The sequence below is a fragment of the Pipistrellus kuhlii genome, unplaced genomic scaffold (assembly GCF_014108245.1).
Source record: "Pipistrellus kuhlii isolate mPipKuh1 unplaced genomic scaffold, mPipKuh1.p scaffold_m20_p_4, whole genome shotgun sequence".
Lineage (NCBI taxonomy): Eukaryota > Metazoa > Chordata > Mammalia > Chiroptera > Vespertilionidae > Pipistrellus > Pipistrellus kuhlii.
The window spans coordinates 45,061,637-45,085,381 of record NW_023425540.1 but is presented as its reverse complement, the minus strand read 5'-3'; the positions used below and the strand labels follow the sequence as shown (position 1 = coordinate 45,085,381).

At 35.9% G+C, this 23,745-nt stretch overlaps 1 protein-coding gene across 1 annotated transcript in view; it reads right to left on the bottom strand.

Annotated features, from left to right (window-relative positions):
• ADGRV1 (adhesion G protein-coupled receptor V1) overlaps positions 1-23,745 on the bottom strand; it is a 423,988-nt gene that overhangs the window by 134,742 nt on the left and 265,501 nt on the right. The window contains exon 85 of the mRNA XM_045571582.1: positions 6,225-6,341. Coding sequence (XP_045427538.1) covers positions 6,225-6,341 — 117 coding nt within the window. The remainder of the gene's footprint in view (positions 1-6,224; positions 6,342-23,745) is intronic.

The window sequence follows — 23,745 nt, the reverse complement described above, 5'->3', positions numbered from 1 at the left end:
ATTGATCAGGATGGCAGGGGAGTGGTTAGAGGGTGATCAAGCTGGCAGGCAGAAGTGGTTAGGGGCAATCAGGCAGGCAGGCAGGCAGGAGAGTGGTTGGGAGCCAGCAGTCTTGGATTGTGAGAGGGATGTCCCAGATTAGAGATGGTGCAGGCTGGGCTGAGGGACCACATACACCACCACCCTCCCCACCCACTGCGAGCGCGCGCACCCACCCACCCACACACATACACACACACACACACACACACACACACGTTCACGAATTTCACACACCAGGCCTCTAGAATATAGATAGGAATAAAGACTGTGTGGCTGTAAGCATACTTATATTCTTATATAGGAATGTCTATTTTTGTAGTAACATTTTTAATGAATACTACTATTATTTTCCAAGTGCTTACACAGTAAAATCAAAGACACACCTTATTATCTATTCAATTATCATATTTTTAATTATGCTTTCATATACTCCATAAGCACACATTATTAGTTTACTCATATAATATGGATTAACATAATACATACTAGTATATTTGTAAAATTTTAAAAAGAAATACCTTTTCTTTTTTTTAAGTTAAAAATAGGTTTAGACCCCATAAATTTTCATGGTATGTGAGATAAGACTGGCAACTAGCCTGACATTTAATATTGGATTATTTTGTCATCAGAAACCTTGGACTGATTTATAGCATCAAGTTTGGTCAGGGATCATGGATGCTATTAATTCTGTCATTACCATATGATCTTAGTCATTCATTTCAGAGGTGAGACCAAGAAATGTTACCACATGTCCTTGCTCCAGTTACTCTTTCTCTTAACAATTTTGCATGAAGTAAACTACAAGGCTTTTTGAAAATTGGAAAAGTCAGTATTTCCTTGGTATGTCACTTTTATCTTGGTAATTATCAGTCTGTTCTCTCTCATACCTTTGATGTCCCCCCAAATTAAATCAATGATGAAAGAAAAACATGGCTAATTTCGGCATTTCTCTTTCTGTTGCCATGCTCTGGCAGCAAGTAGCCTTTTTGCCAAGGAATAGATAATATCTACATTTATTTGTTCATAGACTTATTATATGGTAAAATTAAGGCACAAGATATAAAGGTTCAAGTGCAATTGTAAAATGATTTTCTAACTTTATTCTACCATTTAGAAAATTCATTCTTCAAGTAAGCTTTAGTTTCGAAATAAAACATTACCTTTGTGAGTAAGCTGTGTTCCTAGACATGAGGCAGACTGTAAGGACAATTCAAAGTATGGATATCGGTCAGAAATGAAGCGGACTGCTATACAATTTACTTGGGGACAGGAAATAATGATAAAACTCAGCTAAATGAATATATAGACAAAATTATGTTTCCACTTACTTACAAAATAATTTCTCATGTAGATGTTAATAGAAAAAGCTCAAATTCTAGGAATTCATTTTATGGATAGTCCAAAAGTAAGCAAATATCCAGAGTGCAAGGATGTTTAAGGAAGCATTGTTTATAATTGCAAAAATAACTAGAAATAACCAGCATTTCATTAATAGGAGGCTAGAAAAATAACTTATGGAATAACTATTATATAATTGGAAAACAAAGTATATCTGTATGTGGTAAATTTATATGTACACACAAAAATATATATGTACTATATATAAATGTATACATATACTGTGTATATATACTTATACACACAAGTACATACACATATGTCCTTGTTTATACATTTATAAATATTTGTATATTTGCGGAATATTTCCTGTGGGAAACACAGGAAGTCATTCATAGTGTTTACCTTTGGATGCAGGGTTTAGAGTAGAGCAGAAGGTAGAGAGTATATGAAAGGGGAGAAACACATGTACTTTTCACTTTATAGTTCTCTAGTGTTTGATTATAATTTATACCATTAGCATATGCTATTTCTAAAATGAAGTCAAATCTAATTGAAAATAAAACAATTACTAGGAAAATAGAATAAAAATATTATGAGAGTTTAAATTCTCACTGTCAATCTTTTTAAAAGCAGACATGACCCTGTGGTTGTAAGGAAGTGGTAAATTATTTCTGTACTTTTAGAGTGATCTTACATTTAAAGCAATCAAGAGGATAACTCAATCTCCATGGCTAAAAGGGGAATCTGTAAATTGTTTGCTTTAAAAAGAAAAAAAAATAATAATCTGCTACTCTAATCCCATCATACACAGTATGATTTCCCTGTCAGAGAAAGAGGAGGCCTGAAGAACAGTCAAGGTCGCCAGTCCTGGAGCCTGCTGTCAGCCATGCATGTGCTTGTTTAGTGAAGAGCTTAGGGATTCACAACTTGCTAAGGCTTTGCCCCTAGTGAGTGAACACCTCACTGACGTTTCCCACTATATCTAGCTAATTTTTGTTAGTTTTTTAAAAGTACAAATTATATTGGAAAAACAGAATATTAAACACGTTTCAAAATCTATGAAATATCAGCCATGCATATTTGCTTAGCTAATAATATGGGTAAACATGTATGGAGTGTGCAGTCTGTGTCAGGTACCATTCCAAGCTCATTTTCTGTATTAATTCATTTTTTCCTTAGACAATTCTCAAAGAGAGGTACTGTTATTACAAATCTTGATTATTCAGATAAGAAAATCTAGGCTAAAATAAGGTATATACCTTGTTTGACAATAAAATTTTTCTTTACCTACTCTACAGTATAATCCCATTTTACTAGACTGTATTAAAAGTATGTGATATAAAAGTAAAATAGCTTTTTAAGATAAAGTTATTAAGATGAATTTTTCTAAGATTGAATATACAATGAAAATCAAAACATGCAATAATTCTGATGTGTTTGACCCAATAATTAAAAGTTAATGTTTAACTTTTGCCATGATAAGCTATGTATCTGTTTACATATATCACAATCTCTCCTACACAGCTGAAAATATAAAGTAGAATAATTAAAATACTAATATTCTCTCAATTTTCTCAACCCTATTTAGCTAACAGATTTGAATTAACAGTGGTCTAATCTTTAACATAATGTTTTAAAAATGGATTCTACTTTTAAAAAATATTTTAGCCGATTACATTATAAATGGGAAACCACAGTCTAGCAAAGTAACAACCTTCAACCACAAAGTAACTCATTAGAAGTAACCTACCTAGAATCAGAAGTTATTGAATGCTCTTTCCCCTTGTGGTCAAACCACAAACCATGAAAAATATGGGGTGTACCATCTGAAATACACTGAACTTCACTGGTACTTTAAATAGTTTTCCTAAACCATTAGCCACACAGAGAGCTAATTAGTTTGTAAATGTGCACCAGCCATAATCATATTTACTTAAAACTTGAAGAGATATAGAATACACAAAAATCTGTAATGAGTTGGGTAAAATTTTATATGCCGTCCTAACTCTCCCCCAAAGCAAAACATCCATCTAACTCCATGTTTGAAAATTAGTCATTTTCCTCTGTTGGAATATATTTTAGCAATTGGATGCCCTTTACTTTTAGAAACAGCCTTTTCAGCTTTGACAGTTTTATTGGCTATAACTGCCACCACGAATCAAATTTACTTCCCTAATTTTTGACCCATTTGCTCTGGTTCTTCAAAATGTATTTTAGACAGCCATCACTTTCCCCTAAATCCTTTCCTGGTTACTTATCTCCAGCTGCCTCAAAGTTTCTTCCAGAACTGTTTTCTGACTTCCCATTGGCTGATGAATGTTCTCGCTGAAAAATGATTCATGAAAACGATTAAGGGTCCCAACATAATCTGCACGTCGTAGATCACAATGTAACCACAGCTGTCTCCATACTGTTGTTAATGGAACTCGGGCCTGTGTTATTTTTGTAGTTAGCTGTAGTTGTTTTACATTTTTTAAGCAATCCAGTTACACATTTGGTGGCTGAATTTGTGTTAAATTAAAATTTCAAATGGTTTACATTAACCTGCATCAGATTATGTCTCTTCCATTCTAGTTTTCAATCAGTCTTAGTAAGGTTTCTCTATATTGGTTCTACATGCATTTTTGAGACAGACAGCCCTCTCTTTTAGCTATGTTTTCCACTCTGTATCAGCTCCTACCTGATAAGATGGTTTCCTGTATTTTCATTAGAATCACTCATGAAAAAAATGGAAAAGGTCAAGGACATGGGCAAAGACCTTCAGCAAACCACTGGGGACCTCAGTCCAGGCAGATACATAACAACATGCACAGGACACACATAAAAAGTTCATCTTAAACTCCTAAAGAATTTTGTAAGAACATAATCTAGCAAAGGTTATTTTAATTTCAGCAAATATTTAAGTTTTATGTTAAATGAGTTAGATTTATTTTTACATTTTTATTTATCTAGTTTTAAAATACATTTTTTATTAATTTCAGGGAGAGGGAGATAGAAACATCGATTAGAGAGAATCTTTGATTGGGTGCTTCCTACTCGCCCCTGGTTCATAGGTCAACACTCAACCACTGAGCCCCGCTGGCTGGGCTATTCTTACTTTTTTAATTTTTTGGAAAATTTAGAGACCACTACAAACTTTCCATAATTAGAGTTGTTCAAAACACTATAAAACAAAAATTCTATGAGATAGGCGTTATTATCCCCCATGTGCAGATTTAGAACCAAAACTTAGAATCAATAACTTGGTTAATGTTACCAAGATAGTGGCTATGCCAGAATTCAACCCCAAATGCAGGGCTCCAATTCAGCACAGCAACTATATCATACCTAGGAAAATATCCCTTCCTGAGTCTGTCGGTCATTCTCTCATAAACATACCACCTCATTTTCTTTAAATATTGCTATACAGTGGAAATCCCACATCCCTCTTACTCAACAACAAAAAAAATGAATATGCAAGTGCCCAAATACATCTGTTTATATACACTAGTTCTCATACATACTCAGAAACTCACATGAAACTATTTCTACCACATGAAAGATTTAAAATACCATTATGTAGAAATCATTATCAAAGGCAGCATTTTAGTTGTGCCATTAGTGACATTATCCCTGATGAAGTAGATCCAATTCTCACATTAACTTCTTTTATCAAGCAAATCAGCATAAGACAACAGAGACAGAATTTGGGATTTTAGGCAAAAAAAAAAAAAAAAAAGTTCAAATCTCTACCTAACAACTACTTGTTAAGACTCCCCAGGCCTTCAATCTATACTCTATCCTAAAGTGATCTCTTCCATAACAATGGCTCCATTTTCCAACTTTAAGTCAACAATTTGCTAATGTATTTCTATAGCAAGGGTCTCAGTTTGAAGATTTAGCCCTGTCTATGTAATTTCTCTCAAAGTTCCCACTGGCAATCGCACAGGAACTTTCTCACTGAGCATGTCCCCCCACCCCCACAGAAACATAACATCTCATCATCTTTCCCCCAGTCTCCAGTGATCATTATCTTTGTTCCACCTTCTTCAGGCTTCATAACCAATCTCTACCCCCTATATTTCTACTTAAAAAAAAAGAAAGAAAAAAGCCACCTCAAAAGCTGACTACTTCCCTTAGTTTCTTCTGCTACCTCTCTGGTTCAAGAACCGTGCTCTTCTCTATGCTGGATACACCTATATCTAATGCTACTTGATTTGCCCTCAGGTCAATTATTTTTAAATATATATATTTATTGATTTCAAAGAGGAAGGAAGGGCGAGGGAGAGAGAGATAGAAACATCAATGATGAGAGAGAATCATTGATCAGCTGCCTCCTGCACACCCCCTACTGGGGATCCAGCCTGCCGCCCCGGGCATGTGCCCTTGACTGGAATCAAACCAGGGACTCTTCAGTGTGAAGGCCAATGCTCTATTCATTGAGCAAATCAGCTAGGGCCTCCAGTCAACTCTCCCCTGTTGCCAATTCACCAATAACAGGGAAATCTTCCTAAAATGCTAATCTTATCATGTCACTCCCTTGCTTAAAATAATTCTATAACTTCCTCTACAAAGAAAGTTCAACTTTCTCCCCATGCCTGAGAAGCCCACATCAAAAGCCTCTTTTTCTACCACACCCTTAGTTTCAACCTTACTGGAGTTCCTTTCATTTCCTCAAATTTACTATGCTCTCTATTGCTATATCATGTACAAGGTTTTCTTACATTAATCTCCTGGGGATTTAGTGATGAAATTACTTCCATTTCAATATAAAGACTATCAGTTAAGGTCGCCCCACCCAGATTCATTAGAGAGTTGAAAGGGTGCGGGTGGGAGTGGAAGTGAGGAAATGAGGCACCAACCTGAATGAGCATCCAGCTGAACTGGCAAAGATACAGGTAATGCGTGACAGCAGCCAGGGCCGAACAGCTCTCCTCTGTGAGCTGGGGACTTGCATATGCAGATGCCAGAAACACGATCTGTAAGAAACAAATACTTTTATTTTTAAATCAGGCTAAAATCCATCAAGAATATTAAGAAAGTAAACTGATTTCATATCTGATTTATGATTCCATGACTCATACAATAAGTTGATTTGTTGCCCAAACCGAGGTGACTAAGAATCTTCTAAAACTGCTAATACATGGATTTTTATATTTCTAAGAAACAATGGATTCTATGAAATTATGTTACAGAGGAAATTCTCAAAGTAAAACTTGTTCTAATTATTGATGAACACAAATCCCATGAAATACATGTGTTTTAGATAAGTATAAGAGAGAAAACAAAGCAGAAATACCATTCCTTGTTAAGTCAAAACTAATGGGAAAGAACAGAAAGAAGCAAAAGCTGACTTTACTCCTCACTGGCATCCTCTTGCTGAGAAGTAACATCCATGACAAAATGGGAAAATTTAAATTTAAATTTCTAATGCTATGATTACTCTAATCCTGGGGATTTTATGTCAACTGCCCTCAAGCCTTTGTTCAAAGTAACCTTCGCAACCAGGCCTTTCTTGACCACACTAAAATTACACTGTCTTTCCTTCTAACACATGTGATTCCTCCACCCTTACTTTTATTTTCTTTTTTGAAAATAGAATATATCACCATCTGAGATGCTCTATAATTTGCTTACTTATCATGTCCAAAGGAGTTCTCTGAAAAAATAAAATCAACAAATTTGCCTTTCCAGATCATACCGCAGATAGCTTTTGAATGATTAGTTTATTATAAAAACATGTTTAGATTTTTCTCAATTTTAGCTTCTAGCTTCTAAGTTGTAACACAGTTTAAGTAATAAATTTAACCTGCCTAAATTCCACAAGTATTCACTGAACATGTTCACTAAAGCAAAGCACCAAGACCATGCCTTAAAAAACCTTGGAAGCACAGAACTGTGAGATTCAACACACCTCCCTCCCCGCCAAAGAAATAATTGTACTGTTTTATGCTTTCTTTTTGGAAAGTGGCATCTGTTTCCATAAAATCTTTAAAAGCATACCTACAATAAATTTAGTCTCTCTAGTTCAGATTCTAAAATATGGACTGTGCTGAAGTTACTTGATAGTTTTATTCTAAATAACCCGAACAGCCGAAACCACTTTGGCTCAATGGATAGAGCGTCGGCTTGGGGACTGAAAGGTCCGGGTTCGATTCCGGTCAAGGGCATGTACCTTGCTTGCGGACATATCCCCAGTAGGGGGTGTGCAAGAGGCAGCTGATCGATGACTCTCTCTCATTGATGTTTCTAACTCTCTATCTCTCTCCCTTCCTCTCTGTACAAAATCAATAAAATATATATTAAAAAATAAATAAATAAATAAATAAATAACCCGAACAGTTTGCTATCTCTCTCTATAAAAGCCTAAGTGACCATTATGACCAAACGACCTGAACAACCAGTTGGCCAGTCGCTATGACACACACTGACCACCACAGGGCAGACGCTTAATGCAGGAGCTGCCCTCTGGTGGTCAGTGCGCTCTCACAGTGGGAGAACCGCTCAGCCAGAAGCTGGGCGCACAGCTGGTGAGCATAGCTGCAGTGGTGGGAGCCTCTTCTGCCTCCACTGCAGTGCTTGCAATGGGGTGGTAGGTGCAGCGGGGCCAGGATGAGAGGCGGTGAAGCTGTGTCCAGCCCTGGCTGGGGCTCTTCCCCAGCCGCCTGCCACTTCAGTATTGCTACATCCCACAAGCGTCCCAGACTACAAGAGGACGCAGGCCAGGCTGAGGGACCCCACCTGAGCATGAATCCGTGCAACAGGCCTCTAGTTTAAAATAATAATGAAATACAAGTTGTAATTGAATGTCCCTAGTTTTAAGCATCTTATGAAATTATTTATATGTGACATAATAATTTAAATAATAATTGTTATTTTCAATACTTATTATTTGAGTCAAATTAGTATAGGTTATTACTTAAAATTGTGTTCCTGAATTCCATTCTTAAGGTCTGGTTCAATTCTCAGTAGCCCTGAATATATATGCTCCCCTTGCTCCACCCCGCACACTTTACCATGGACATTCTCACTCCTCTGCCTATGACGTACTCACCATCTTATCTAAAACCTTCTCTGTTTTTATGGGATCAGTTCAAATCCACCTGTCTACTCTAATCATAATACTAGACTTTCCTATTTTTTAAAAGTGGCATAGCATTTACTATTGAACATTTACTATAATGAGCCAAATGTCCTTTCTAAAAGGAGAGTGCCCAAGGATAAAGCCAGACACATATGATGCAATAAAATGTGACAGATATGGATTAAATGATCAGAAAACACAGAGTCAAGATTGATTAATCCTGCTTGTGAAGTCAAGAAATATCCAAAAGAGGAAACAGAAATGCTTTAACTCCATTGCTATTCCCTAAAACATGTTCCATCATCTCTCAACTCTGCTTTGTTCTCTTCTTTCTTTTTTTTCTAGCCAGAATTGGTTGCTCATCTTCCTCTGTTGAAATAATGTCCATTTTTCAAGGCATACTTGAAATGTCAACTCTGTCATAAATACATGGCTAATTCTTTCAACCATACACAACCCTTTCCTCGTCTGAATTTTTAAAACAAGATTTTATTAATCTGAGGATTGGTTTTCCTATAAACCTCAATCTCCCCAATTCTTAGATAAAATCACCTGCAATTTTGTGGAAAACTGTCAACACTTTAAAGGCAACCATTATTCTTATTCTCTATTACAGCTATTGAGATACATCAAAAAACAAAAACAACAACAACAACAAAAACCCCAGCAAACATTGACTATCCATATAGACCCTATCATGGATCTAAGCATAGGGTTGTTCAAAACAGCTCTAACAACTTTCATGCTTATATGCATAACCCCTGGTCACAGACAATAGTTTGGTGAAGGCCTGTAGAAGGGGCAGGAATGAGGTGAGGAGATTAATGGGGAAAAAGAGGGGACATCTAGCCCTAACCGGTTTGGCTCAGTGGATAGAGCGTCAGCCTGTGGACTGCAAAGTCCCAGGTTCAATTCTCGTCAAGGGCATGTACCCTGGTTCCGGGCATATCCCAGTACGGGGTGAGCAGGAGGCAGCTGATTAATGTTTCTCTCTTATCGATGTTTCTGACTCTCTATACCTCTCCCTTCCTCTCTGTAAAAAAAAAAAAAAATCAAAAAAACGTTTTTAAAAATAAAAAGAGGGGACATCTGTAATACTTTCAACAATAAAGATATATTAAAAAACAACTTTATTGAAGTATGAGTAACAGACAGTAAATAGCACTTAAAATATATGATCTAATAAGTTTTGACTCATATATACACCTGTGAAACCATCATCACAACCAAGATAATTAACACAATATCATCCCTAAAGTTTCCTCATGATCTTTGTAATACCTTCCAGCACCACTGCTTCTCATATCCCCAAGCAACCTGTTTTCTACCACTACACATAAGTTTACATTCACTAGAATTTTACGTAATTGGAATCATATGAATTCTTTTTTTCTCTAGTGTATTTTACTTGTCATCATTATTTTGAGAGTCATCCAGAATAATGTGTCACTAGTTCATTCTCTTTCTATTGTTGAGTACTATTCCAATTAGGTATCCTTTCACCTGTGGATGGATATTTGATTTTTGACTTTTACAAATAAAACTGTCATGAATATTCAAGCCTTTGAATGCACATATGCTTTCATTTATACTGAGTAAATATCTAGGAGAGGAATGGCTGGATCATATGGTATGTATTTATTTTTAAAAATGGATAAATTATTTTCCAAAATAATGTTTGCAACATTTTATAGTCTCACCAGTAATGCATGAGTGTCCAGTTGCTCCACATTCTCACTAAAACTTGCTATGGTGAGTTAGTTTTTGTTTTCTTAACAACCAAAAGTTTATTTGGGAAGTTACAGAGGTAGAAGAAATGAGCCTTGGTGAGTTAGTTCTTAAGATTTTAACCTGCCTAATAGTCCCTTAGGATGGTTTTAATTTACATTTACCTAATCAGTAATGTTGACAATTTTTTCATGAGCTTATTTGCAATCCATATCTCTTCTTTGCAGAAATGCCCTTTTAAATATTTTGCTCACTTTTAAAATTGGGTTGTTTTACATTTCAACCCAATAATGAGTCTGATGAGTTTGTTTTACATTCATCATATAAGTCTTTCAACAGATATTTGATTTGAAAACATTTTTTTCCAGCTGTGGCTTGTTTTCTAATTCTCTTTCTTTTAAAATTTTGTTTTTAATTTATTTACTTTTTTTTTTTTTGAGAGAGAGAGAGAGAGAGAGAGAGAGAGAGAGAGAGAGAGAGAGAGAGAGAAAGGGGGACACAGAAACATCAATTTGTTGTTCCACTATTGTACATTCATTGGTTGATGCTTATATGTGCCCTGACCGAGGATTGAACCCACAAACTTGGTATAATATACTGGGCTGACACTCTAACCAACTGAGCTACCCTGCCAGGACCTAATTTTCTTAACAGTGTCTTTTGAAGAACAACAGTTTCTTAACACCTATGAAAACCAATTGGGTTGGATTATACTTTTTTGACCTCTTATAAATTATACTTTTGGAATCATATCTAATCATACCTAACCCAAACTGACATTTTTATAGAAGCTTTATAGTTTCAGGTTTAAAAATAAGGTTTTTGATTGATTTTTAGTTATTCTGAATATGATGAAACTATGGTCCAAAGCTTTTGTTTGTTTTGCATGTGAATATCCAATTTTTCTAAAATCTTTTCTATTGGAAAGACTATCCTTTCTCTATTGAATTACCTAAAATTACATATATTTTATTTGCCTACATATATGGGGGTCAATTTCTGGACTCTCTAATCAGTTCTACTAAATGTGTTTATATCAATACCACATCATCTTGATTATTGTAGCCATAATTCTTGAAAACAGATAGTGTTAGGCTCAAATTCATTGTTCTTTTTCAAATTTGATTTGATTACTTTAAGTCACTGACATTTTCATATGAATTTTAGAATCAAGCAATTGATTTCTACACTGGAAAACAAACAAACAAACAAACAAACAAATGCCTGCTGGATTTTTTTTTCTGAGACAGTGTTGAATCCCAGTCTAAGGAGAACTGACATATTAATTCTTATATCTATCTCATGAATACAGTTTATCTTAACATTTATTTAGGTTTTTCCCATTTTTCTTAGGTGTGTTTTGTAGATGTCTATGTATAAATCTTTCAGATACTAAAAAATATATACCTAAATATTTATATTTTCACTGTTATTGTAACTGATATTTCATTAAATTTTAATTTTTGATTGTTCATTGCAAGTATATAGAAATACAATCGATTTTTTGGCTATTGCTCTTGTATCCTGTATACTTACAAAACACACTTAATAGTTTGAGTAGCTCTTTTGTAGAAAACATTTATTTTCTACATAAAGGGCCATGCCATCTCCGAATAAAGGATCTTTTATTTATCCTTCATAATATGCAAATCAACTGAACAGCAGTATGACCAGTTGCTATGACCTGCTCTGACCACCAGGGGGCAGACGCTCAATGAAGGAGCCGCTCCCAAGTGGTCAATGTACTCCCATAGGGGAGCGCTGCTCAGCCAGCTCAGAGCTGGCCAGCGCAGCAGCGGTGGCAGGAGCCTCTCCTGCCTCCGCTGCAGGTGGGCGATAAGGAGCAAAGTGTCCTGGACTGCAAGAGGGATGTCTGACTGTCGGCTTAGGCCCAATCTCCCCCAGTAGGTAGGTAGATAGATGTAGATATAGTATATACACATGCACAATATTGAAAAGAGGTGTTGAAAATGAACACCCTTGCCTTGTTTCTGGTCTTAGGGGAAAACATTTAGATTTTTTCTATTAAGTATTTTTATGGACTAACTGTGTCCCTTCCAAAATTCATATGTTGAAATTCTGACTTCTAGTACCTTAGAATGTAATTGTATTTAAAAAATTAGATTATTAGAGAGGTAATTACTAGTAAGTTACAATGAGGTCTTTATATGACCAGTGTTCTTAAAAGGAAATTTTGGATAGAAATATCCACTCACACAGTAAAAAGGCCAAGTGAAGACAAAGGGAGAAGATAGACATCTATAAAGGAAGGACAGAGGCCTCAAAATGAAGCCAACCATGCCAACACCTTTGATTTTCATTTTAAATAATTTATATTGCTGTATTTTCACATTTCTTATTTTTTCTTCTGCTATTTCTAATCTGCTATTAATCTCATTCAGTGTATTTTTCATCTCACAAAGTAGAGCTTTGATTTCTAAAAATTTGATTTAGTGCATTTTAATAATTTCCATGATTCTACTTAACTGTTTGAACACATGGAATTCAGATATAATAAATGTATTAGTGTCCTTGTCTGCCAGTTCTAACATCTGTAAAAGTTCAGTATTAGTTGATTTATTGATGTACTCTTCTATTTATGCCAAATTTTCTTACTTTTTGCTTTTTGTCATATCATTTTTTTCAATAATATGAGACATTTTGATTTTACTTCTTTGGGTGTTGGATATTTGTATTCATATAAATATTTTTGAGCTTTTCAGGATGCCCTTGGAAGCAGTTTGATCTTTTTAATTCTTGCTGTTAAGATTTATTAGGCAGAACTACAGTGCTCAGGCCAATTATTCCCTAGTACTGAGGAAAGTTCTTTCTTGTTTGTGATTCTTGAGATTTTTCAGTCTAACTAATGGGGACAGACAGTATTATTGGCTCCATGTAAGCACCGGCATTGCATTCTTTTAGCCTTTTGGGTGATTCTTTCTCTGGCCTTGAGTACTTTCCTAAACACACGTGGGCCAATCAGCACTCAGCTGAATACTGAGAGCACTCTGGAGTTTTCTCCTTCCTAGTACTCTGTCCTACAAACTCCAGCCACCTTGGTTTTCTCAGACTCTCACCTTGTCTCCTCAATTCTGTTAGTCTGCTGGGCTCCACCTACAGAGTCTTGTGCCAGAACCTGGAAAAAGCTTATGAGGCAGTATTCCAGGATAATTGTTAAGCTCACCTTGTTTATACCACAAGGATCCCTGTCCTTCACTGCCTGATGTACAGTCTATTGAAAATTATTGTTTTATACATTTTTCCTGTTTTCATTTGTTTCAGAATTGAGGGCAAACCTGGTTCCTGTTATTTCACCTTGGCTTGAAGCAGAATGTAGAAGATATGTAATACTGTTTGGACCTTATTATTAGTGTTCTATATTTTTCTTTAATCAAAATATTTACTATTTTGGTGCTCTGTCCTGAACTAAAATGTACTTGCATTTAAATGATACATACACAGTATTTTTATGTAACTTAAAATAGTTTGTAGCTAACATTTTTGTAGCTAACATTTTCTAATCCACTTAGTTTCTCTTGACCTTGGAAAGTTTTATACCCCCTTCTTTCAAAATTAGTTCACCAGTTATTTTAAATGTAAGTTCCAAAGACAAAAGCAAACTATTTTAATTTACTAAAAAAATCACAATATGCTGAGCTCTAGATATTTCTGCTAAATATACATCATTTACATATGCAAAATCCCTTTCAACAGAAAATAGTGCATAACATTAAGCTGATGCTAAAGAAAAAGACAGCTTCGCAAGCTGCTGATGCAAAGACCACTGTGTCATGACCAATGATCATGGTATTCACAAGTGTAATGACATTTCCATGACACTAATGCATTCGGAGGTGAGACTTAACCTTTATTAGCATTAGCTATGCAACTTTTAAAATTACTTTAAGAATCACTTAAAATTATCTGAAGACCTTTGAGAAAGAATTACACATAAAACATCAATACAACTTAGTGATCATCTGTAATTCCTTGTGCAATAGAGTAGACACCAGAAATAAAAAAATAACTCTAAGGAAAGGCTATCAATTTTTTCCTACTTAAATATCTGCTCACTAGGTATTACTTAGAGCACATTCCTACAAACAAGGCACTTGTAATAATGCCATACTTAATATACTGTATCTTTTCTTCATGACTTTGCAATCACATATATGTTCACCACTTTTCTTTTTCTGGGATAGCATCTTTTTCACTGGTATTTTTTATCCTATCCCTTAAAAGAATGTTTAAGTGTCAGATATATTCTGTAAATACCAAACTTTGATTTTCAAAATTATTAAACTATTATTAAAAACATCTTACTAAACATTATAACTATTTTCACCAAGTTCACACAGCTATCCTCCCTTAACCCCACCATTGGTTAGAAGACTTTAAATATTTTTGGATAGCTCTCCTATGGTCTTCATATCAAGGAATATAAATAAATATGTTCTGCTCATATTTATCTCTCTCTCTCTTCTTTCCTTCTTACTCCCTCCTTGCCTCCTCACTTCCCCCCCCCCATCTTAAACAATTTTATACTTCCTTCAGCTATCATATAATTTATGAAACTGAAGACCCCTAATTGCTAAACTAAATATACCTCTGAATGTCTTAGGTGTGGCAGGGAGCTGTGTTAGGGCTTCAGGCAATAGTTTTTGGCAACTACTGAATGTTAGAAACCAGTCTGAACAGGTTTTTTTTTTATCATTATTACATTTTTATAGTTGCCATAGTAAAAATGCAGTACAAAATCAACATATTTACAGTTCTCAAAGACACATTCTGTAAATGTCCTGTGCTTGGTGCATCGTTGTGCCCACTATTGTAACACAGGGCACATATCTCCTACTTATGCTCTATGTTACTGTCAGAACATTAAGCATGTTGCTATCTCACTACATCTAACAACTAAAATATATAAACATACACCATTAAGTAAATCGGTAGCTATTAATCAGAGTCAGAAGCAGGTGGAGATTGGGAGTGTCCACTTAGATTATACATGCGTACATATTATTTGTTTTAATATATTTGTATATTATTTGTATTAGTATATCACTTAAAAGAAGTCAATCAAAAGTTGTCAATTATCACTTAAAAGAAACCTAAACCTAATGTCAATACACATCTCAATTTTTTTTCTAGCTCATCTTTGGTAAAGTAGATTGCTTGTGATATCGGATACCCACAGATAAAAGACAATTTAAAAGGTCTTATAAAAGATAATAGTAGAAATTACTTCCCCCACCAAATGTTTTTAAACAGAAATTTCCTCTCTGAAAAACAGACCTATACACCAAGACTAGTACTTTACATCTGGTACATAGCCAAAGAGGTATTAACTTATTTTTATCAGTAATAATAATAATAATTACCATTTAATGAATGCTTATTATGTGCCAGGTATCATGCTAAATGCCCTACAGAATACTGTTTCATCTTATCCCTAAATAACCCATGCAATTTACAGATCAATGCCTTCATTTTACAGGAGAAAACAGGTTTAGTAATACTTTTGCAAAGTTTAGAAAAGAAGCCCTATGTTTTATGTAATACACAGATACCTGATAAACTCTGTTATTAAAAATTAACTTCAGCTTAAAAATTACTTACCTCACTATTTGCTAAATTATAAAAGTACATTTAGTACATTTTAATTACTATTGATAATTATTTGAACACTCTTTTGGCAGAGTGAAAATTAAATGAGCATAGCCAAAACTTCATTGACATTTTAAAAATTAAACACATTTCTATGTCTTTAAGAAGAAGTTTTTATCTTTTATCTAGATTTTTAACAAATAACAAAATGCAGTAAATTTCCTACAACCATTACTATACTCTTTCTCTGTTATGTTATTCTTTGTACTGTTCCCCTTTTATTTTATTTTTATTTATTTTTTTAAATTTTTTTTATTGATTTCAGAGAGGAAGGGAGAAGGAGAGATAGAAGCATCAATGATGAGAGAGAATCATTGATTGGCTGCCTCCTGCCTGCCCCCTACTGGGGATTGAGCCAGCAGTCCAGGCATGTGCCCTTGACTGGACTCGAACCTGGGACTCTTCAGTCCACAGGCCAAACTGCTCTCCTCTGAGCCAAACTCACTAGGGCTGTCCATTTCCCTTTTTATTATAGAACTATTCAAGAAAATTATGTTACAACTATTATAAAGGAAAAGTACACATTACTAGTACCTATTTTCATAGCTAATTAGTTTCAAATCATATCTTTAGCTTCAAATCCAATCAAATAGCTAAATTTTTTATATGCAGCTTTTTAAACTTTTCACTTAAATTGTTATTAATTAACAGCGGGGCAAGTTGCACTGACTTTATCTGTAATTTCACAGAGGTCATTCGATTCCCTAGTAGCAAAGGTTGTGAGCAACAAAAACAGGCTATCTGAAAAATGGCATGATTGAATCAATTCTGATGAGGGACATACATACAGAGCATGTGACTCTCTGGAAGGACTGGGCACCCAGAATCCAGAGTGGAGGCCATTTGAGGTATGGCAGGTTATATAATCTAATTAGCCAGCCCATAAGGATTAAAGGACTGATCCATTGCCTATAGAGAACTTGAGAAGTTCAGTATAAGTAAGCTGAGTTCTTTCATCATACATTATAAACCTATAATGAAAATAAAAATTGACAACAGACATTTTATTCAAATCAAAAGAGTATGTGGGTGTGACTAAATTTCTGCACTGAACTACTCATCCAATGAGGCTGTGCTCTGGACACTATAAACAAAGCTCACTGCATAATGGAATGAAGGAAAGTGACAGAATTGTAGAATTTGGGCAAACATATTTTAGTATTTCATAAGATCTTTGGAAGAAACTCAGGCTACAAATGCAGATTTTATCTTAGAGTTGTCATAAAAATCTGCAAGTACTTTTAAAATTGATTTTAAAGAGTGAGAGAGAAACATTGATTTGTTGCTCACTTGTTTGTGCATTCATTGATTGAATCTTGTATGTACCCTGACTGGAGATTGAATCACAACCTTAGCATATGGGGACACTCAAGCCAAGTGAGCTTCCTAGCCGGAGCCTACCAAAGATATCTAATATTTGAAAATAAAAGGCTTTGAGAGACACAACTTTTCAAATAGCCCAGACACCTCATGAAATAAACAAAACTAATAATATAGATTAGTGATGAAGATCTTGAGCTCTGAGCCAAAATGCTTAATTTACATTTTGGGTTTATTCCTAATTAGTTGTCTGAATTTTGGAAAATTACTTTTCTGTGTCTCAAAGATTATAGATATAGTATCTAGCTTACAGGGTTTTTGTGAAGATTAAAAATATTAATAAGTGTAAATTTTTGTTTTAAGTATTGGTCACAAAGTAAGGATGGGTAATTTGTTCAGATAGGTATAATTATTTGCATGAAACTGGATAAGCTGACAAACAACTAGCAACTGAAGACTAAATTTATTTTAAGTTGGGAAATAATTGAGAAGTCAATAAAATTCTACTTAAAGAAATAGCCAAAACTGGTTTGGCTCAGTGGTAGAGCGTCGGTCTGAGGACTGAAAGGTCCCAGGTTCGATTCCGGTCAAGGGCATGTGCATTGGTTGTGGGCACATCCCTGGTAGGGGGTGTGCAAGAGGCAGCTGGTCGATGTTTCTCTCTCGTCGACGTTTCTAGCTCTCTCTCTCTCCCTTCCTCTCTGTAAAAAAATCAATAAAAAATATATTAAAAAAAAGAAATAGAGGATTCTGTGATATAAATGATATCACAGTTTCTCGATTTTGATCATTTTGAACTGTTTTAATTTTGTTGTTGAAGTGGAAACATGAGGATGTTTATGAATTGTCAAGAGTCTTCATTATCTGAGGTCAATTAAAACAAAACCAAAAACTAATTGTGCTAAAAATAAACTAGATCTTCCAAGATGATCCAGTACTCCTGGAATTATAGAAGTGAGCATATGAATGCTAGAACTGTCCTAAAATATTGAGTATTGTGGGTATATTGGACAATGTTTTGACCCAAATGAAGAGGGAAGTAATTAAAATTTATTGAGTTTGTAAGGTGTTGTATGTTTTCTGCTGCTTCTGTAGATAGGTTATTCCATTTTAATTTTTAAAACAGCCCTTTAAGATTATTATCCCTGTGTGACAGCTAAGAAAACAGAAATTCAGAGGTCTTACTACTAACAGACTTGGGTTAGACTTATCTGACCACTAACTCAATTCTCTTTTTGCTATTGCCTGATGCCTTTATACTGTTTCATGAAAGGTGCTGAATTCAGGTAAGGGCTGCCGTTAGTTCTTTAAATGTGGAGACAGGATGAGATTTGTCACATGCTTTCAAGACTATTTCTGTTGCCAAACTGGTTTGATTCAGTGGATAGAGCATCGGCCTGCAGACTGAAAGGTCCCACGTTCGATTCCAGTCAAGGGCATGTGCGTTGGTTATGGGCACATCCCCCGTAGGGGGTGTGCAGGAGGCACCTGATCAATGTTTTCCTCTCATTGATGTTTTGGGCTCTCTATCCATCTCCCTTCCTCTCTGTAAAAAAATCAATAAAATATATATTTTTAAAAAGACTATTTTTGTTTATACCAATGTTGCATATTACTTCTCAAAGCTGGCGACTTTCACAAATGATTAAAACTATTTTTTTTAACGAATAAGTTTTATTGTTAAATATATTTTATGCTAATACTAAAACATGTTCTTGAACTGATAAAATGGGTAACAACAGTAGTCAACAGATAATCAAATGCCTCTATTTTAAGTTTTAAAAATGAAAAATTCCCACTATAGGTAATTCAGCAGGATATAAGAAATAAAGTAAAAGAGGGCTATGCAAAAGAAAACAGGGCCAATCAACACAAAGAGGTTAAGATCTGCATAAAAGCTCACTTCTGTATCTAAATGGTAGAATTTTGAGGGATAATTTGGTAGTTTCCTATCATTATCTACACAGGCAGCTAATCTGAGTTTATGTCCCAAAGGAGAAAATGTGGGTCATAAAATACTCTTTGGGATAAGACAAGAACTCGTGAAAGCTGAATTGTACTTTGATCATATTACATATGTTGTATATCTACAGATCAGCCTCTGGCAACTTCAAGTGTCCAGAATGCTCCAAACTTCAAAGCACCCACCATTCAAACACAGCTCAACCTTTCTCGTGGCCCCACTTCAATCACAAATGAAACTTAACACAAATGTACCAACCTTGACCAGAAAGCAGCGATGGAAGTAAAAGGGCGTAGGGATAGTAAAAGGTAGATCATGACTGTCTGATCAGAAGGAAAAAAGCATGCCAACTGCCTAATGATGTCTATAAACAGTCAGCTGTTTTGAGCTACAGTGAAAATTGCCTGGAGAAGTGGCCAAAACGGAAAGAATGGCAGAGAGAAAACAGATGGAGGTGGACGTGGGAGCAGCAGAAATGAAAGCACTATCTGGGCAGTAAAGACAGCAGCACTTAAAACAGAGAGGGGTCATCTTTAAAGGTTCAATGTAGACTGGCAAGTATCAATCTTGATATAATGGAGTTTGGGATATCCATAGAGAATCTTCATTAATTTTAAGTCTGTGTAGAAATATCAGCCTCAATATTTTTTAAAATATATTTTTTATTGATTTCAGAGAAGAGAGAGAGAGAGAGAGAGAGAGAGAGAGAGAGAGAGAGAGAGAGAGATGATGATGAGAGAGAATCATTGAGACTACCTCTTGCATGCCCTTTACTGAGGACAGAGCCCGAAACCCAAGCATGTGCCCTGACCAGGAACTGAACCGTAACCTCCTGATTCATAGGTCAATGTTCAATCACTGAGCCACACCGGATGAGCTCAACCTTAATCTTAAGAGAAAATTCCTACTTTAATAATGACAAATAGCACAGCTTTATCAGCATTACCATCGAACTGCAGCTTGCTTTATCAGATTTTCATGACAGGAAGGTAAACCAACAAGTCATTAGACAACTACAAATATGGTCAGTACAAAGAAGGAGAGAATTCAACAAGAGACTTGTACAGCTTTGAATATTGTCACCCCAGAATTCATGTCCACCTAGAATCTCAGAAGTTGACTTTATTTGGAAATAGGATTTGTACAGATGTAATTGGTTTGGATATGGTCATACTGGTGTAGGGTGGTCCCTAAATCGAATAATAGTTACCCTTATAAGAAGGCCATGTGGAGAAACATATGCATACAAGAAAGAGAGACATGTGATGATGGAAGAGGCAGAGATTGAAGTGATGCCTCAGAAAGCCAAGGATCACCAAGGATTTTGGGTAACCACCAAAAACTATGGAAAGACAAGGAAGGATGATGAGTCTAGAGGAATCACGGCCCCTCTGACACCTTAATTCAGACACCTAGCCTCCAGAACTGTGAAAGAAAACATTTCAAAAATTTTAAGCTGCCCAGGTGTAGTGCTTTGTTACAGCAGCTCTTGGAAATGAATACAGGCTCCACATTAAATGGGAAGGTCATGGGAGACCTCTGAAAATGATAGTCAGGTAAACGTGAGGAGAGAGATTTTGTAGGCTAAGGAAACACAGGATGTGCCACAGTCCCAGAATAGAGAAGAGCTTGTCAAATTCAAGAAGCTGTATGATTTTGAAACAGGAATTTTTAAAGGTGAAAAAGACAGGTTTAGCAAATTTTAGAAATTAAGGGATCATGGAAGAAGCACAGGGCTGCAGAGTAGGAGAAGGTATATCTCCATAGAAGAGAGGAGGTGAAAATCTGAAACAGGTTAATTTCTGTAGAATGAGGGAGCTGGAAACAGCAGAAGGTCTATATTTACAAAATAAAGGAAGGAAACCCCTCATTCAAAGGATATAAAAAAACAAGGAAGGAGGGGAGGAAAAAACCTCACACACCCCATGTGCAATTCTACCTTTGAGCTCAGGAGTTACCATAGTAACCAGTCCAAGGGAATAATGACCAATCAGAGGGGATATCAAGGCATATAAACCATGGAAACAGAGACTCGGTGGGATTCTTTCCCTCTCCCCATGTGGGAGTCTGTACTTGTCCTATCTAATAAAGAGGGAATATGCTAATTGACTGCCCCATCCTCAAAGATGGTGGCACCCACAGCCAATAAAGAGGAAATATGCTAATTGACTGCCACACCCTCAAAGATGGCAGTGCCCACAGCATCAAGACGGTGGCACCCAGTCCCCTCAGCCCTGCCAGAGTGCCTGCCTCCAAAGTCCCCCAGCTCCTTCAGCCCCCCAGCCACCCAGGGGTGGCCTGAGGTAACCAGGGCTGGCTGTGGCTTGCACTGCCAGCAGTGGCAGCAGCAGAGGTGTGATGAGGAGTCACCTTCCCCTGATCGACAGGTTGCCTCCTGCCCCTGAGGGCTCCTGGACTGTGAGAGGGGGAAGGCTGGGCTGAGGGACCACCCATTCAGTGAATGAATTTTCATGCACCGGACCTCTAGTTCTTTAATAAATTCCCACTTTTGCTATGCCACCTTCCATCAGTGGATTTATTCTCAACTCTGCCAGACAAAGATCCTGGGAACCATCCTGCCCAGGTGAACACCACATGTTCCAGTTGAAAATTTTAGTTTCAATTCGTCTGAGGTCATTAGGCCATGAAGGATTTGATTCCAGGTTAGGACATATACCTGAGTTTCAGGTTCAATCCCCTGTCTGTGCACATAAGAAATCAATGTTTCTCTCTCACATTGATGTTTTTCTCTCTGTCTGTGCCTCTTTCCCTCTCTCTTTCCCTCCCTCTCTCCCTTCCACCCTCTCTGAATATCTATGGAAAAATATTCTTGGGTGAGGATTAACAATAACAACAAAAAAGGATTAAATGCTCCAATGAAAAAAACATAGGGTGGCTGAACGGACAAGAAAACAAGACCCTGACATATGCTGCCTACAAGAGACTCACTTCAGATCGAAAGACACACACAGACTGAAAATAAAGAGGTGGGCAAAGATATTTCATGAAAATGGAAACAAACAAATAAGTTGGACTAGCAATACTTACACTAGACCAGCGTTTTTCAACCGCTGTTCCGCGGCACACTAGTGTGCCGCGAGATGTTGCCTGGTGTGCCATAGGTGCAGACAAGACAAGAATTTTATAATTTTTCACTATTTTGTTTACTTACTATTTTATAATAAAGTAATTATAAAATACTTTCTTTGTGTTTATTTGATTCCTATTCAAGAGAATTACTTTATATATAGTCAATATAGGCACAGAGTTAAATTTTTTAACATTTTCTAATGGTGGTGTGCCTCATGATTTTTTTCATGAAACAAGTGTGCCTTTGCCCAAAAAAGGTTGTAAAACACTGCACTAGACAAAATAGCCTTTAAAACAATAACAAAACAAAGAAGGACCCAGCAATTCCACTTCTGCGTATTTATACAAAGAAAGCCAAATACTAATTTGCAAAAACATGTGGTATGCATTCATGTGTTCATTGTGGCTTTATTTACAATAACCAAGATATGGAAGCAACCTAAATGTCCATCAATAGATGAATGGATAAAGAAGTGGCATAAAAATTCAATGTAGTATTATTCAGCCATAAAAAATAATAATAAAATCCTGCTATTTGCAACAACATGGATGGACCTTCCTTGAGGGCATTATGCTAAATGAAGTAAGTCTTACGGAAAAAAACAAATATCATATGACTTCACTTATATGTATAATCTAAAACACAAACAAACAAGACAAACAAACTCACAGACATAGAGAACATTTTGATGGTTGCCAGAGGGGAGGAAAGGTGGGGGGCTGGTTGAAAAGAAATAAGGGATTAAGAAGTACAAATTGGTAGTTACCAAATAGTCATGGGAATGTGGGGTATAGCATGAGGAATATAGTTGATAATATTGTAATAAATTATGTGTGCTGTTAGATGAGGGCTAGATTTGTCAAAGTGATCACTGTGTAAGTTATATGGATGTCTGGTCACAACTAAAACTAATTAATATTGGACATTAACTGTAATTAAAACATAAAAATGTATTTTAAAAATTCTGGATGGCTTCTGCTAAACAAAATGTCAACATGCAATATTAACTTAGCCACAGGTCGTATTTCTTATGCACCTGAATTTAGACTATCCCTGTTCTGCATGAGAGGATATCTGCATCTGATAGAAAGTTCTTCCAGTTCTGTCTCCACTCCCTATGTTTTCAGGGGAGACCAGGCTGGCAGTGACTCCTAGAATAAAAACCATCTAGCAGGTTATAAATGGCTTTGGATTGCTGCCTGGTGGTAGTAAAACCCCCAATTAATGAAACAGAACTGATTTGGATGATGAATTTGAAACACACCAGAAACTTCACATCTATCCTCCTGCCCATCAATGTAACTTGTTCCTGAAGGTCATTCTCATTTTTAGCAATGGCTATTTGCAGTATAAATTTTCACAGGACTGATTATTTAATATCAAATTCATTTCCTTTACTTAAGGAAATCTTTTGCGACTTTAATCCTCACTCAGGGCTATAAGTGATTTCCTGTCTCTGTTGATTTAGAGCAAATGGGCATCCCAGATGCACATTCTATTGTACAATGTTGTAAGTAGAACCATTTTGAA